Consider the following 16,776-nt stretch of genomic DNA (forward strand, 5'->3'; position numbering starts at 1 on the left):
AGAGCCTTCAAGTATTGAAATCGCATGACTAGCCAGATATGATCAGATATGTTTCCCATATACCATTATCACTCGGGGAAAACAGCCCCTGGTGAAAATTCTGCCATTTTAAAATGGCAAAAAAAAAAATCCGCGAAACCCGGGCCGCGGAAATACATTACGGGGATATACATAGCGCCATTTTCCTCAGCAAAATAAGAGGGTGGCAAAGGAGGTGTCGTGATCCCGTGATTAACCGAATTCACGCGTCACGTATACTTGAAACAGCAGAATTCACGAATCACGTGTCTTTTCTAGCTATTTTCACGCGTCACGGTCAGAGTCACTATTTTCACGTGTCACGGACTACTGCGAGTTTTGCTCTTTTCACGTGTCACGCACAAACCCTTTGCTACCCTCTAATAAGACCTAATAAGAGAATGATAGCTGCAAAGAATCAGTTCGGAGTTGGAGTAGCCAATCAGCGCGCGCCAAAAACGCTACCCACTGTTTCTTCTCGTCCCCCCCCCCCCCCCACCCCACCTCTCCCTCTTCTCAACTCCCCCTCCCTCCCCTTTCGACGCCTGCTACGCAGGCTATCAACTGGGGGCTAATCTGCTGAGAGCTAAAGATCTTGGGGGCTAAACGACCGGATACCATTGAAACACAAGATACATGCATACAAATATAACTTTAATTTAATTACTACAGGCAAGTTCTCTCTATGTAGCCTGTGTAGTTTATCAGTTCTGTTACAAAAGGCTTACATTCGTTATGAACAAGCCGTTTTACAGCAAGGAACCCAAAAGTGTGACCACTTTTAATTTATTCACATTCTTTCGTGCAGATTTAATCCAATCAGAAGTCAACTGCAAGCTATCCACGGCTTTTGATTGGATTAAATCTGCACGAAAGAATGTGAATAAATTAAAAGTGGTCACACTTTTGGGCGCCTTGCTGTAAGACTAAATCGTTTTAAGTTTAGAAAACATGTACCAACAATATTTGTTGTCTGAATAGTTTAAATACACATAACGCTAGCACTCATTACAAAACCAGATGTATCTGTATTCATGTTAAAATGTAACTTCTCAAAACTATAAAACGAAGAGAACTCACTAAAAATATATTTTAATTTTATTGTTGTATTTTTTTTGTATGAAGTTTAGAGTGTCCGTAATGAGAATTCTACTCCTAAATACACTGGCGCAAAAACGTTAAAACTGCAGTTGAATCCCGATAACTCGAACCTTCAAGGGAAATTCAACTGTATATATATTACAACTGTGCGACAACTATGTTTTTTACTTTAGATACTACGGTTACTAAAGTTTGTGGGTTTAACGTGGCCGAGGAATGGACTCGCTACCACCAAGAACGTGTTAAAACTATTATATTAAAATTCTTTAGATTACTGTAATTTCAACGAATACTATTACAGTTGAATCCCGAGAACTCGAACCTTCAAGGGAAATCGAAAAAGGTTCGAGATATCGGGAGTTTGAGTTATCGAGGGTAAAAATAGTAAGAAAACAATCTGGAGGGGAATCGAAAAAGGTTCGAGTTAGCGGGAGGTTTGGGTTCGAGTTATTGGGATTTAACTGTTTTTAGTTTCTTAACAAACCAACACCTTCGAACGCTACATATGCACGGTTTGTAGAACAATCTCTACGAAACAAAATATTTCATCGACCCTAGCTTACTTTGTAAAGTACTAGGCTTAATTATAAAAAGGTTTCTATATATATTACAACTGTGCGACACTTATGTTGACGACACTTATGCGACACTTATGTTTTACAACTATGTCTTTTACTTTACATAGTACGGTTACTTAAGTTTGTGGGTTAAACGTAGCCGAGGAGTTGGACTCGCGACCACCAAGAACGTGTTAGAACTATTATATTAGAATTCTTTAGATTATTGTAATTTCAACAATTATTATTATTTCATTACAAACTTATGGGTTCTGCAGTTTAAGCATTGAATATTGCCTTAAAAAAGTAACAGTTATATTGTTTAACTCTACTTGACTACTCCAGATTTTCTTCGTGGCTTCGCCGCTGTCGTTAGACGTTCCGCCGCCGAATTACATGTAAAGCACTCGTGCGCGAAAAATCCCGCGAGCCACGCAGGGTTAAAGTAACATCATGCTAATACTACCTATAAAAAAGGAGTATTTAAAAACATATTTCCTAACCCAGAAATAATGACCACATTTTCACGGAAAAGTGAATACTGGATACCTACACTACTGAAAATAGAGCTTTAAGAATGCTAAGGAGCCAATGTTAAGAATCTCACTTCCCTTACCAAGAACTAACTATGGAATGGCAGAACAGATTTACCTTAAGAACAAGTTTCTGAGGATAACTCTAATAACGCACCATTAATACAATTAAAAGTAATTTGAGAAACATGTCTCCCTGTTCTTTGACGACTTTTAAATTTCTTGATATAATTGATGTAATGTTCGCAGTAAAATGGCTGCTTCAATTACCTTACAACTTTAATCTATTGTTTCGTTTGTGACGCGACTTTATTTTATGACAAATGAGGGGGGGGGGCAGAGTCCTGCATTCGGTTGTAAGGCAAGAGTACGGTGTTCTTCTTTATTACTATCTATCCCCTTCTTTTCTGTATTAGTTAACAAAAGGACCCCGTTTCCACAGTAAGCGATAGAGCTCTAATACAACGGTTCACTAATGTACTATTTTACGTATGCTTTTAGCGTGTTTTCACTTCAATACTTGGTAATAATCCACTCTCCCCCACTCCCAGCCAACCTTAATTGTTTTGTCAGGGATTTTACAGTGTATAGAGCAGTTTTTAATTGAGTGTCGTAAAACCTAATCCAAAGTTATGACTCTAGACAATCACAAAGAACACAGACAATCCAGTAAACCAATCAAAACTCGAAGCAAATACATGTAGCCGGCACGAAGCCCGGGAAAACGTGTGCAAGCGACACACGATTGGTTTTGGTTTAACATCTGATTGGCTGAGAAAGTGGCGCGACAGTTTTAAACCAATCACTTAGCGTACTTAGAGCAGTTTTCAATTGAGTGTCGTAAAACCTAATCCAAAGTTATGACTATAGCCAATCACAAAGAACACAGACAATCCAGTAAACCAATCAAAACTCGAAGCAAATATATGTAGCCGGCACGAAGCGCGGGAAAACGTGTGCGAGCGACACACGATTGGTTTTGGTTTAACATCTGATTGGCTGAGAAAGTGGCGCGACAGTTTTAAACCAATCACTTAGCGTACTTATCCAAAACCAATGCAAACGCAAATTACTATTGACACTCAAGTGAAAACCGCTCTAATGTGCTAAATTCAGCTTGTTTATCACTCTCTTCTGATGGCACTTTGCACTCCGTAAGCGGCTGCATCTGCGGCAGCACTCTTCACTTGTGGGTTAAATGCCACACCAGTTGCAAACTCCTCCTGTGCCTTCTGAACGCTTGCACCGGCCAGGCGATAAAACCTGTGTATCTAGAAAAATGGGATTACAATTACGTATGAACATACACAGCATGTAATTTTAGATTTACGGAAAATTGAAGTTGGTTTAAAGTTGGCTTCAAGTTGGTTATCCAACTCTAAGCTATGTTGTTAAAGGTCGTTAAACTGTCATTTACGCTACCATGTACAAAGTTGACTTAAACTTGGAGTAAAGGGGTCTCTTTATCCGACTATAAACTTGAGGGTAATGCTGGTATAAAGGTTAGCTTAAAAAATTCTAAAGGTAGCGTAAGATGCTAAATCGAGATTTATACCGCAGTAAAGTTAGGTTTTCGGTTCATGGTCTAACCAATCACAAACGACAGGGACAATTTAGTGAACCAATCAAAACTGAACCAAATACATGTACCCAACACGAAGTGCGGGAAAACGTGCGCGAGCCAGTCACGATTGGCACTAAGCGTAGCAATGCAAAACCACTGCAAACGCAATCATCGTCATCATCATCATCATTTATTATTCATCATTTATTATTCATCACGCAATTACTTTCGTCACTCATTAGTGAAAAACGCTCTATCACCAACTACTTCAAGCCATGCATAAATCCATACAGAATCCGAGATAATGTATAACAGGAGACATTTTTTTTTTCGAGACGCTTGCTTTCGTTCAAAAAAGGCAGGATTCAAATTTTTGCAAGCCGCATGTTTTCGTATTATTTCGCGCCAAAATTTTCAGTGGAATTTTTCACTGGTTTACTCTAACGAAACCCATCAAAACATTGTCAAAAAAATTGTCATAGTAATTTTTAAAAAAAAAAAAAAAAAAAAAACAAATGCTCTCTGGGGTTACAGTTAGGTTACTTAGCTTGTGAAACTTAGCAGATAATTTAGAAATACCTTGACAAGAAGGACCATATCCACGATAGCACCACCTAAGAACAATCCTCCACATGCAAACATCATGGCTCCCACTGGTACACTTTGATGGAATGCTTCTGTTCCATTAATAAAACCGCTAGAGAAATGACAAAACCTTTAGCAACCTGGGCCCAGTTGTTCGAAGGGTGGATGACGCTCTCCACCAGATGAATCACTACCTAGTGGATAACTGTCAAACAAACAGGCTTCCAGACTAAGACATGGGCTAACAACACCGAGGTCATCATCCAAAAATGTGCAGAACTCCATTGCCCACAGAGGGGCCGTCCTCTGGAACGCAATTGGACGGTCTCATGGATCGCTACTTGATCGTGTCGAATACACAAACATTAAATCATTTCTGAAAAACTTTGCCAACTGTAACTCCTTTATCGGGACCTTTGGGGATTTTACCTTCAACATTTTAGTTTTTCGAGGTGGGTGCTTATTCAAGGTTAGGGGTTTAATCAAATAAATAATTATACAACAGAAAAACATATCAACAGTTTGCAGAATAGAAATTGAGACCTGCAGGCATTCTAAACATGATTATAGTATGTTACAACTTACCAGGCCCCATAGCCAGGTGCACCAATACAGTAAAATATATTAACCAAAATGTGAAGAAAGTATATGATGAGGAACATCACAAAGCAAAAGGAGCCATCATCCCTGTAAAACACAAGGGAAATAAAACATACTAAGTAGTCTGTTTTGAACCCTGTATTTTGGCTGCCTCCTCTGTTTGGATAGTCTGACTTGAATTTCCCTCGATTTCATACACAATGCCATCTTAACTTTACTGACACTTCAGAGGGAGAGAAGGAGGGGCAGTGAGTTACTGCATAGCACACTGGAATCTTAAAGGAGCTATGTCACGGGAATTTCGCAGATTTTTGGTCTAAACTGTTCAGAAATCAGTGGTAGGCGACTTAACCTGTGAAGAACATTATCTTTCAACATACTTGTATAAACAAAGATATAACCTTAATTCGCAGATAGAAATCAATCTACAGCTATAAAAATCGAATTTTTGAAGACGCGTGGAAACAACTTGAAAAGTTTAGCCTTAACTTTTCAAATTGCAATCAATTTCCATCTGAGCCATCTGCAGCCAATGACGCTCATTAACAGTTTCAGTGCTCTAATATAGCATTTTTTAATGGAAGTGGACCATTTTTTAGGTTTCCTATGACAAATATAAATTTTGGCTGTTCAAAAATCTGGTAAAATCCGTGCTACTCACTGCCCCTTACAGTACAGTTATGTGCCTCATTCTAAGATATGTCGTGGGTGATCCAAGTTGAGTGCTCACCTAATCATCGACCACTTTTATACAATAACTGAGAGAATTCTCATGCTCATTGGTCCAGAGCTATGCGCTAATAAGAGGATAGGCCATGAAAATGACATGACCAGTAACATGTAATGTTAGGCACATTTTGGAAAAAATAAGAAAATGGCGCATCTTTCCCCAAAAAGCAGAATCTGCCAAGTTGTGAAATATCGAAAAACTGGGATCTTATCAGAGTTGTCAAAATAAGCCGGCAACCGGCGCATTTCACCGGCTATTCTGAATACTGCGCCAGCTACTCCGAATGCTAGTAGGTCAGTTCTGAGCATGATATTGGAGAAAGTGGGACTTACATTGTATAATTGATAGAATTGCATTGAGGAGAGGCAATTTCAGCTAGTGCAAAAAACCTCAAATCCATTTTGCTCCCGAGGGCTTCACCACCTAGACCCCCAACAGGGGCGCTGCCCCCGTACATCGTTGTGGGGCCTGTTCGGTCCCTAGACCCCCCGCATGATGGGAGGCCAGAGTCTGCCGGTGCCGTCTACTATCAAAATATCTCCTGCTACTTCAAATCATTTTGAAAACCCTGATCTTATGAGTGTGAGTGTGCAAAACTTCAAACTGATTTTCCACCTATATTTCGCCAGTAAATTTTCCTTGTTGTATAAAACAAATCAACCTATTACGTTTAAATAGAGTATAGACCATGGAAAATGTGGTCAGTTTGTTAAATAGACTAATGAACTGAAACTTAGCCCAATTCAATATTTACTTACTTTAGTGCATTATAGGCAGTCCGGTACCAACCAAGAAAGGACAGAGGTACGTTAAATATTAAGTATGCTATTGAAATTCCAAATGTTTGGCCTTCATGTACAGGTTCATCATTGTCAACAAGTAATGCAAGGGCAGAGAGGAAGTTAAAAACCAAGGTAAAACTGTACACTAAAAAAAGAAACAAAATATCATAACAGTCAAATATAAAACAGATCAGGGTAATGTTGCTGAAGGGTTCACTTTTTAGTTTTCCCCTTCTCTATTGCTTTAATCTACACTGTAGTTTCCAATCGGTACATAGTTAAATACCAAAGTTGAGTTTGGAGCGATTTAAGAAGCACCACCCCTCCCCCACCCCTTTTATAAAGACATATAATATTCATAATAATTAAAATGCTAATTTAGGGTGCGTTTCTTTGGGAAAATCCAAAATTGGATCATTGATCTCGGATCACACGGATACTTTGCTCCCAAAGAAAGTTCAAAGAATCCGAAAATGGATTTTTTGCCATGACAACCCCGTAAACACATTTCGCACAGAACATAAAATATCAGCACAAATTTATTTTTCGTCGAATGTATCCTAGCTAAAATAATTTCAGCATACAAAATCTTTTACAAAACTCGCATGTTGAAACAGTTCTTCTTTAGCCCCAAGCACAACATGGCCAGAACGCATTTGAGAGCGAAGAATGTTTGCGAAATGATCAATTCAAACTTCACTCGTGACAATTTCAAAAGGATACGACTTCCGTAGACACACGGTGGCTGTTCTAGAAAACCTGTATCCAGTTTAAAATGACACTTCATACCTATCAAGCTACCGTTTCCTTTTGTCGTGAAATATTTTTGTATTTTGATCGAAATAAGCGCCTGAAAACTTACCGTATGACAGTCTTTACAAACAACGAACCTGTATTTTCACAGCAAAGACCGCTGGGCCAATGTACTTTTTTCGAATCCTTTCCCAAAGAAACGCACGGATCATGAATCCTAAAAATCCGGATTCAGATATGATCTGATGTATCCACTCGGAGTGTGGATTCTTCAGATCACTGATCCGAGATTAATCCATTTTCGGATATGGGTAAAGAAACGCAAAATCCGTTTTTGGATCAAGAAACAATCCGGATTTGGATTTTTCCCAAAGAAATGCACCCTTATATAACATTGACAGGCCCTGAAACTATGACTGATGTCCAACAGTTATTTGCACAGGTCTATATCATGGGAGGCACGGTGACCTAATGGTTAGTGCATCAGACTACGGATCAAGCAGTCCGGGTTCAAACACTGGTCATTGTATTGTGTTCTTGGGCAAGACACTTTACTCTCACAATGCCTCTCTCCACCCAGGTGTATAAATGGGTACTGGCGACATAATGCTCGGGGGTACCCTGTGAAGGACTAGCATCCCATTCAGGGGGGAGTAGAGATATTCCTAGCCACTTAATGCTACACAAACCGGGATAAGCTCTGGTAGTATGAGCCGAATGGCTTGAGGCTTCCCAATGGCATATATTTTTATTATTTACTATATGATGCAGTTGATTAAGCCTGCAGCCCATCATTCCTGTGCTTATCTCTTGTTTTAGTTTCTACCCCCCCCCAACCCCCCTCTCCAGATGTAATGCTAGTCCACCCCCTACACCTGTGGCACACCCCCACCGAAAAAATGTGAGGAAAACTTCAACCCCCCCCCCTCCCCCCCCACACACACACACACACTCCTGGGATTCAACTGATGAAATCTGAACAACATTTGGCTGTTTTCACTGTGTTAATATCAGTATCAAGCGCCTGTATGTACCTTGCCACCTGATGTATAATCCCCTGCATGTCTTCTGGTAATTAATGGGAATATCAATACTGATATCATTGAAAAAACATGGCTTGCAGGGACATTTGGCTGGCAGAGGAGGAAAGTTGTTTGCTCTTAGACCTGTAACCAGCAACAGAAACGAATTAAGCTCTAATAACTTAATGGTAAACATGAATTTGAGTCCATTTTGTTTAACTCGAAATCTGATTGACTCTATGGATGTGTCATTTAAGACACCCTGACATCACATTTGAATGCAACCATAAAAGCATCAATGTCAGCTTACTGTTTCTAAGCCATGCATATCAGTGTAGTTGTTTTGACTGAATTAGAAAGCCAAAGATATGGACTTGGGATTGAATGTTGTAATTTCACAAGTGTTCAGCGCCAAGTTAATTATTACTAAATTCCCAAAATAAGAGGTTTGTTTATCATTTTTATTCACTGAGAAATGTTAAACCCCACTTTCCATGTCTTAATGTATTCTGATAAAAATCATAAGAAAAGATACCTAGCTGCAAGAATCCCAGCTTAAACATAATATTATTATATGTATATAGTACCTCCCATTTGCCTTCTTTGCAATTCTTGTTCTCTTCTTTGTAGCTCAGCAACTGTGCTTTCTAAGTTCTGTAACATAAAAAAGACTGAGATAATAAATAATTTATTACTTCATAAATTTATCAAAATTTCATCTCAGTGTTATGAGTAAACTTAATACTGTTGTAAATAACATAACAGGGTCTATATACTGTTTGGCATAAGAAAATTTTTTCTGCACATTGTTGTACTTACCTCCTGCCGTCTTTCTAAATTTTCTTGCCCCGCTGCAACCTGGGATTAAAATGACAATAATGGACTGATTTATAAAAAAAAATAATCATAATTATAAATGAAGTCCAGTTAGTCAACCTGGTTTGTGGCTGATTGAGGATTACACACACAGCACAGATCCTATCTGAAACCAACAGAGCAGAGGCTATACTGGTTTAATTATTAACTGTGGATATGCTCCTGTCCTTCTAATGTCTTCTCATCTAGTTCAAAGTAACATTGCCTCTATTACATGTAGTCTAATTGAATAAACCAAGTTAAAGTAAAGGAATTTCAGGATAAATATCAGTACAGTGACTATATCTTCATCATCATCATTATCATCATCATCATCATCATCATTACTACTATTATTAATATGCCGTTACAAGGGCAAAAGCATTATTGCTCTTTATCCTTGATATTTAAGTGCTGCATGACATACCACACTAGATGGAGGTTCCTTGCCAGTTTGAAGTACAGCCGGCTGTGAGGGGGGAGGCAGTTGGGCAGTAGGTGTTGTCTTGAGCTATAAAGCACAGACAAAAAACAACAAATTAATATTAATAATTACAACGGAACCATACACTGTATGTCAAGTTTTTTACAAGACTTTGTATGATATCTTTTATGTACAGATGATGGACAACAAGGGCTTTCTGACCATTTACGGGTATCATGGCAATTTGTTGAATACTAACAGCCATTATACCATGCAACAACAAAAACCATCCTCTGGTCTTTTAAATTTCTACGAAATAAATTTATCAAGATTGATCGATATATTCCACTCACACTTGTTGGATATGAGATGTTAAGCTTGTAGCCAAATTGTCACGATTATAAACTTAAGAAGATCATCCCAGTTCTGTACTACGAAAAGAAAGCCTGACAAAAAACCAGGCTTGAATGGGATCTGAACCCATGATCTCAACTGACAATACTGGTGGAGAATGTGCTCTACCAACTGAGCTATCAAGCTAACTGTATAATTTGCATAGAAGACTGTGACAATCTTCCAGTTGTTTCATCTTTCACCCACAGATCAAGTATTTGACCCGGGGGGGGGGGGGTATTCCCTATAATGGCCTATACGGGGAGGCTCCGCCCAAAAGGGGTACCTTTTTCAGGCTTCAGGTATATAAAAGGGTAGGGATTAATGGAAGGGTATGGAAATCTGTCATTTGGCTATTTAAAAGGGCCTTTAATTAAAATATTTCAAACAGATGCAATTTATGGCTGTATTATTTTAATTTATAAAGCGCTTCATAAAAATGACAAGAAAACGTCCTATTTTAAGTCCACGCCATGTCTCTTAGGTATATGAAAGGGGTACCTTTTTTCAGTGAAAGGTATACGAAAGGGGTACAATTTCTGTCAAAAATGGTATATAAAAGGGTAAGGGGTTAGAACTTGGGGCGGAGACTCCCCATATAAAACTTTTTTGAGTACCCCCCCCCCCCCGGGGTATTTGACAATTCGCATAATCACTTTCACATCTTCATCTTCTATCTCCCAATTGGCTTGCTAGCTGACAGTTGGTAGAGCACTGCACCCACATCACACAGGTCATCATGATGGGTTCAAATACCGTTCAAGCCCGAGAAGTTTTTATTTCAGGGTTTTTTTGCAACTGCAAACTAAAATGATCTACCATTTGTTACATTTTGCACCCGCTGTTCAAATATTTGACACGACATGTTATGCATTATAAATAATGAATATTTTACTAAATTTCTTAATTAATACCATGTACATGTGCATAGAATAGATCTTGCTATTTTTCGGGTGGTCCTTTCGTTTTAAGATTTTTTAAAGAATTGCAAAGATTATATCTGAATAAAGATGAAATAGCCAACTCGGTGCTACGCGCACTGTTGACTGTACTTGTGTGTACCATGTACAGCACGCGCTCGTGTAATACGAAACCAAGAAATGAACAACCTTTGAGTCGCCTCTGGCTTGAGAACTGCCTTGATCATCATCGAAAGGATTGAACTCTTGAAGTCCTCGGGCTGGATTGCTAGTAAAAGAAGCCACCGATGGATCCTGCAAGGGAAAGACAAGTTTAACAGGTTTATAAGTTAACTTCCAGGGCTGGAAATAACGGCCGCATGATCGCCGGTCAAGATGTCCGGCCAAATAAATTTTAGCTCGGTCATACCTCATTTCTGGCCGGTCAAACACAACATGACGTTTTCTTCTAATCAAATACAATTGACCCCCCATCCCTAAAGTACTAGCCGACCTTTTTTCTAAAGCTGTTGAAAATGTTCTTATTCTTACTGCTTGTTTATTTTAATAGATGCAAAACGCAACATGAAATCTACATCTTTTCATGAAAAAATTCCGGAGGTGATACTTGTGTCTAAAATTAGATTTTGCAAAAGTTCCAAAAAGGAGACCACAGATTTTGTTACTGTACAAATCATTGATAATCTAAAAAGGGCTTATAACCCATGGCCCCAAGCATTGAAAAGTAATGTCCCATTTGTTAAGTTTAGCGATTCAGACAAATACAAATTATGAGCCAGACGTGAGACACTTGCAAAATCACATCATTCGTTTCATGTTACAAAAAAACTTCGAAAAATAGAAATTAAATTACATTGTAGTTAGCAATTGACTTTTAAATTCAAGTGAAACAGTGTTTCATTCATGAAAATACAACTTGCTTTATAAAAGTTTTGTTTTCACCATTCATAAACATGAAAAACAAGACTGTAGAATCAAATTACATTTCACACGAAATTTGCATAAATTTGAACTTGCAAATAAAAGTAGTTGAGACATTAATTAAGAATGAAAACTCGCTCTAATAATTTTTGTGTTCTGATCTGATTGTTATTTTCTGTTTATTAACTATTTGAGAGCCGTTCTCATTCACGACAATAAAAGGCTTTTTCATTTTTTCATTCAACTGCTTGTAGTATTTATAGACATGAAATTATTCAATGTAAACAACTGGGTTCGTATTGCTACGTTCGCCGCACGTATTTACACTGCGAAAATGCCACAGCAAGTAACACACTACAAAACGTGCAAAGATGTGAAATATTGTTTTAATTGTAACTTCTTTAAATTATATTTTTTTTATTTCTGGGATTTAGAGCTTTTTTAAATGCGGGAGGAAATGGAGAACTTGAAAATTACGGAATAAAGAGTATAAGACCGTCTAGACCGGATGTGTGAGAACGCCGATGTCTGTTTCAAATGCAACAGTTACAGATCATTTCAGGTCAAAGTTCCACAATTAAGCGATGTGCCTACGTATAGAAAACAACTGAACAGCAATGTGACCGGTCAACATGACCGGCAAGTGGAAAGTTTGACCGGTCAAATCCCCAATCAGACCGGACATTGTCCGTTGACCGGCCGTTATTTCCAGCCCTGCTTCAAACCACAGCTGAAGAGCTTTCAGCATGTCAGCTACAAGGAAGTTTTGCACGAATTGGTCACGTTTGCAAATCACAACATACTTACGGAGAAAGGACTTTCAGAATCCCCACCAAAGGGACTATAGTTTCCGGCCATCGTCACAATTCCTTTCTTGTGTGTAGAAAAGTATTAAAAACAGGTGAATTTATATTGCAAACGATGCAATCATGGTGCAATGGAGCTGCTACTATTCTCCTCTCCCAGAGACCTCGATTGAGGGCCCTGGTGACGAGTGATCGATCGAGGGCGCCTTTCACAAAATTCCTTGTCTGGGATCCGGTGGGGTCCTTGAAGATACAATACCTTAAAATCGCCGGGTATAAGCCCTCCCGTTTATAAGCCCACCCAAAACCCCTTACGAAGTTGTATAGGCCTAGGGTTTTATATAACCGGAATTTTACGGTACTACTCTATCGGAGAGGTCGACTTGTGGCAAGTCCAGGGGATTGGTTGATTCGGAGGAATTAAAACCAGAAGAAAGAGTTCGTTGTTGTCCTAGTTGTTAGAGTTGGACAGGAGCCCATGAGTTGGATGAAATATCACCCTCACAAGCTTAGACAACTGTTGCAGAATCGAAATAGGCAAGCACAGGCAGATGCCAGAAGACTTCAATTAACACAAGGCCAGCTTTTCTCAGCCCTAAGACAGACAAACGAGAAAGTGAAGAGAACGAAAGAGCATGTTGCAACATTGCCAAAAGACGAAATGCCTGACACGGCACCAAAGTGTTCGAGTGTTCCGCTACATCAAGATTGGTTGCCTCTCGGTTTTTGACTGAATGGCGGGTAGCCAAAAACAACGAAAGCAATACGAGCACGGATAAAAAAATAGGTCCGCAATGCGTACGTGTGGGGGCTTGATAATTTCAAATTTGATTCTTCTTTTTTGTGAATTCATTTAGTACATTCAATTACCTTAAGGCTGCTATTTATTGCGGCAAATAATCTTTGCGATTTTTTGCAAATCGCCATGGCCAAATTTAGTAGCCGCAGTAATTTCTACTCGCGAAATTTACCCTGTTTTGCAGTTTAAGCAACATCAAAAAAGGACGCTTTTTGACGTTTTTTTGTTTTGACAAAGTGTTTTTGTTGAGATTAGTACGTTACTTTTTGTGTTTCCCTACCAAGAATAACTAACCTTATCTTTCCTTAACATAAATAAATTCAAATAATTATTTCTTGCCCTGTTCCTCACTCTTTTTCATTTTCGGAATTATTTTTTCTCAAGCAAAATCTTTGAAAAATCGCAAAATCAAAACACTCGCAAAATACGCAGTTTCCGATATCACAAAATTTAAGAATCGCAATAAATAGTAGCCTTAAGGTATACATTTAATACCAAAATCATCGTGTATAAAAGGAGTGGTTAAATTGTTGGTAACAACTTGAAGTACTATTTCAAAAACGAGTGCGAGTGTTTCATCACGATTTCCAAACACGAGAAAACAGATGAAAGTTAATTATGTATTCTGGTGGCCATATCTCGACTGCTATTTATCGTATACACCTCAAATTTGGCCTGTAAAGTCCTTTCATATTGCTCTTTCCAAATCAGGGGTCAAATGTTGTTAAATCGAAAAAAGTATTTATGACGTCATCACTTTAGGACTCTATGGTAGAACGTCCGACTACTGTGTGGAAGGCCACAGGTTCGACCCCCAGCTGGTAAAACATATTAATTACTTTTTTCTTTGAATATTAAATGGTTCCATGATTGTTACTTAGTTTAAGTCTAAGTCAAAGAAATGCCGCAAGAATCTTGATATGCAATAAAACTGAGTGAGTAAATAAAATTAAGTGAGTAAAGAAGAAAGCAAACAAACAAACAAGCAAAGAAGCAAACAAACAAGATCAAACAGCTCTTCGAGCCATGACTGAATTTTTTGCCAAGTTTAAAAGTTTAGTTTTCATTCCTTGAAAATTTATGAGCAGCAGGTGATTCAAACATTTCTTTGATGCACATGATAACAGATAAACAGCGGAATGTCTATTACATTGATATAAGATATTTTCGCCTCACGTTATTAAGTATGTCTGAGTAGCACACTCGGGTAGGCATCTGACTGGGGAACGAGAGGTCGCTATAGGTCCCGAGTTCGAATCCCAGAGGAGACAATTTTTTTCTTTTTTCCTTTTTTTTTCTTTTTTAACCAGTAGCACTAAAATGGTTTGTTTATTATATCGCTCCGTAGGTATGCATTGCAGAATAATTTACATATATCAGAACATATAGCCATATAGACTGATTCAAGTACAAATGTATTAAATTGTGCTGTTTCATCTGAAAAGCTCTTCCTTTTGTTCCGAACAAGCAGCCACGCACTCGATTTTAGCCAACGCTCTGGTTTCTAGATAGATCCATCGTTAATGAAGCTTATGTGAAACCCGATTTAGTTTTCGAATATTCCTACATGTACGACCCTAGCTCGACAGATACGAAAGAGATCAATCATTACATCGCTTTTGCGGCTCTCAATATTGGCTTGCGTAAGCGTAAAAGCTCCTCTTGAATTGATGTGCAACCTGCACAGACTTCCAGCCAAACGAAATGTTGGCTAGTATGACTTCGTGAGCTGCTGTAATGACGAGCAACTACAGGAACAGCTGAAATCAAAACAGTACAAAAAGAAACCGCACGAAACGACACGCCAAAATCCAATATGGCCGATTTCTACTCGACACGCTCCGCCGACCTCATCCCCAGGCTCCGGCCTCAGGCTCTTTCGCAGAAGACCACGTGACACAAGCAAACCCACACACAAATAAATAAATAAATAAATAAATAAATCCCTCAGTCGACGCCAATGTGCGGGCTTTGCCCCCACAAAAACTAAGCATTGTTGTTTCCTCATTTTATTGTAAGAGGAAGAGTCAAGGAATGCACGTTGTCATGAACGATTTCATGCGTATTACAAGAATAATTTACTATTTACGTCGTTTTCCGTTTTTTGTGTGTGTTTATTTCCGTCTTTTTTTGTTTGTTCGTGTGTTTGTCTGTTTGGGACTGGACAGAGTTTATTAGCTTCATGATTTCACGGTTTCAAGGTGGTCATATTAAAATCACTTGACTCCAGTCCCCCCTTTAATTAAGTACAAGTTACTACTCTCTTGATATGATTGAGGACCAGTAAAAATAACAGCACGCTATATATAGTCAACCATAAATACGCCTCAGCCAATCAGTAAACAAGAATGCCCAAACAAGCCGCCTCGTACTTTGCCTCGCTTCCATGCTGTAATAATATGACAGTGGCCTGGTGCCCAGACGTAAACAAACATGACTCTGAATTTCCATGGCGTTGACTACAGTCCAGTTATCCAATTTATAGCTGATAATATTCTACGCATGATCTGGCCTTATTTTATTTTACAAAAAAGCTTTTACTACTGCGCTATTCTTATATTTATCCTGCTCACTGAAAATGCCGTGTGGCCCCAGTGAATTTTTCCAAAACGGAACCGTCAATAAAATTTATTTGAAGTATTTTTTAACCTCCATTGCTAAAACATTTTCTTTTGTTAACTCGGTTTATTCTGTAAAACAAAACATTTACTAAGCTGCTGATGTTGAACAATACTTTTTGTGTGAAAACAACTTCAACGATCACGGCACTTTAAATGCTGTCTGCGGTTAAAGTAACTGAATGTATTAATTGTATAAATTTTTGTGTGGGTATCTAAACCGGCCTGAAATTTAGCGTGGGGTAATTATGTTAGAGTTTGTGGTTTAGCTTGTGACAAAAGTCAGGACTGATTTATTTTCGTGTGGGCTGTAGTCAAGCGTTCAAATATTAATGGATCCTTACAACGAACGCTAATAAAAACACAAAAAGGTTTTTAACAGAACAATTTTGGGCTGAATCATGCTGATAATTAAGCTCTGCGACGTTTATTTTAGCCACAAAATATATTTTAGTTGACAAAATATTGAAGCTTGAGGTTGAAACGCAGTGAATGTAAATCGTAATCTGATTTCAACACGCTATGCACGCGTAATTTGTCCGCTTATATTGACTTTTTATCTTAAGTGTTGATTAGTTATCTTTGATGCCGCTCTGAGGTAAAGCCTACTGGGTCAGCACGATACCAAACCAGCAGGCAGGTGAATTTGTCACAATTGCCCCAAAACGCACTCGATTTTGTGTTATTATCTGTAAATAAACGCCATAATTCGACGAATTTCCTGCTACGTTGAAATGCGGGCTACCTTTACTTGAATGTGTTCACAAAGAAAACGTTTCAGACACAAACAAAAAC

General features: G+C 38.5%; 2 protein-coding genes across 3 annotated transcripts in view; both read right to left on the reverse strand.

Moving 5' to 3' along the window:
* LOC144653546 (tubulin-specific chaperone A-like) overlaps positions 1-16,776 on the reverse strand; it is a 74,996-nt gene that overhangs the window by 29,763 nt on the left and 28,457 nt on the right. The window lies entirely within an intron of this gene.
* LOC144653524 (secretory carrier-associated membrane protein 2-like) lies at positions 656-12,715 on the reverse strand. 2 transcript variants are annotated; one of them, XR_013570757.1, is made up of 11 exons: positions 12,566-12,715; positions 11,027-11,131; positions 9,528-9,611; positions 9,065-9,103; positions 8,833-8,899; positions 8,258-8,389; positions 6,447-6,615; positions 4,944-5,045; positions 4,353-4,470; positions 1,442-3,480; positions 656-1,229 (listed from the first exon to the last, which is right to left on the reverse strand). XR_013570757.1 is itself a non-coding variant. In XM_078513521.1 (10 exons), the coding sequence occupies exons 1-10, from the start codon at positions 12,614-12,616 to the stop codon at positions 3,334-3,336; spliced, it is 1,014 nt and encodes a 337-aa protein (XP_078369647.1). In that variant the 5' UTR covers positions 12,617-12,715; the 3' UTR covers positions 656-3,333. The 2 variants fall into 2 exon arrangements, 1 of the variants encoding a protein (XP_078369647.1); XM_078513521.1 differs by having other exon boundaries at positions 656-3,480.

The sequence above is a fragment of the Oculina patagonica genome, chromosome 1, assembly GCF_052425735.1.
Source record: "Oculina patagonica isolate OP01 chromosome 1, crgOcupat, whole genome shotgun sequence".
Taxonomy (NCBI): Eukaryota; Metazoa; Cnidaria; class Anthozoa; order Scleractinia; family Oculinidae; genus Oculina; species Oculina patagonica.

Excerpts from the sequence above, each read along its gene's own strand:
- LOC144653524 (XM_078513521.1), bottom strand. The coding sequence starts at position 12,616 with ATGGCCGGAAACTATAGTCCCTTTGGTGGGGATTCTGAAAGTCCTTTC. Across the intron at positions 9,612-11,026 it reads AAGCCAGAGGCGACTCAAAG|CTCAAGACAACACCTACTGC; the intron begins GTTGTTCATTTC and ends TGTGCTTTATAG. Across the intron at positions 9,104-9,527 it reads AGGAACCTCCATCTAGTGTG|GTTGCAGCGGGGCAAGAAAA; the intron begins GTATGTCATGCA and ends TTTTAATCCCAG.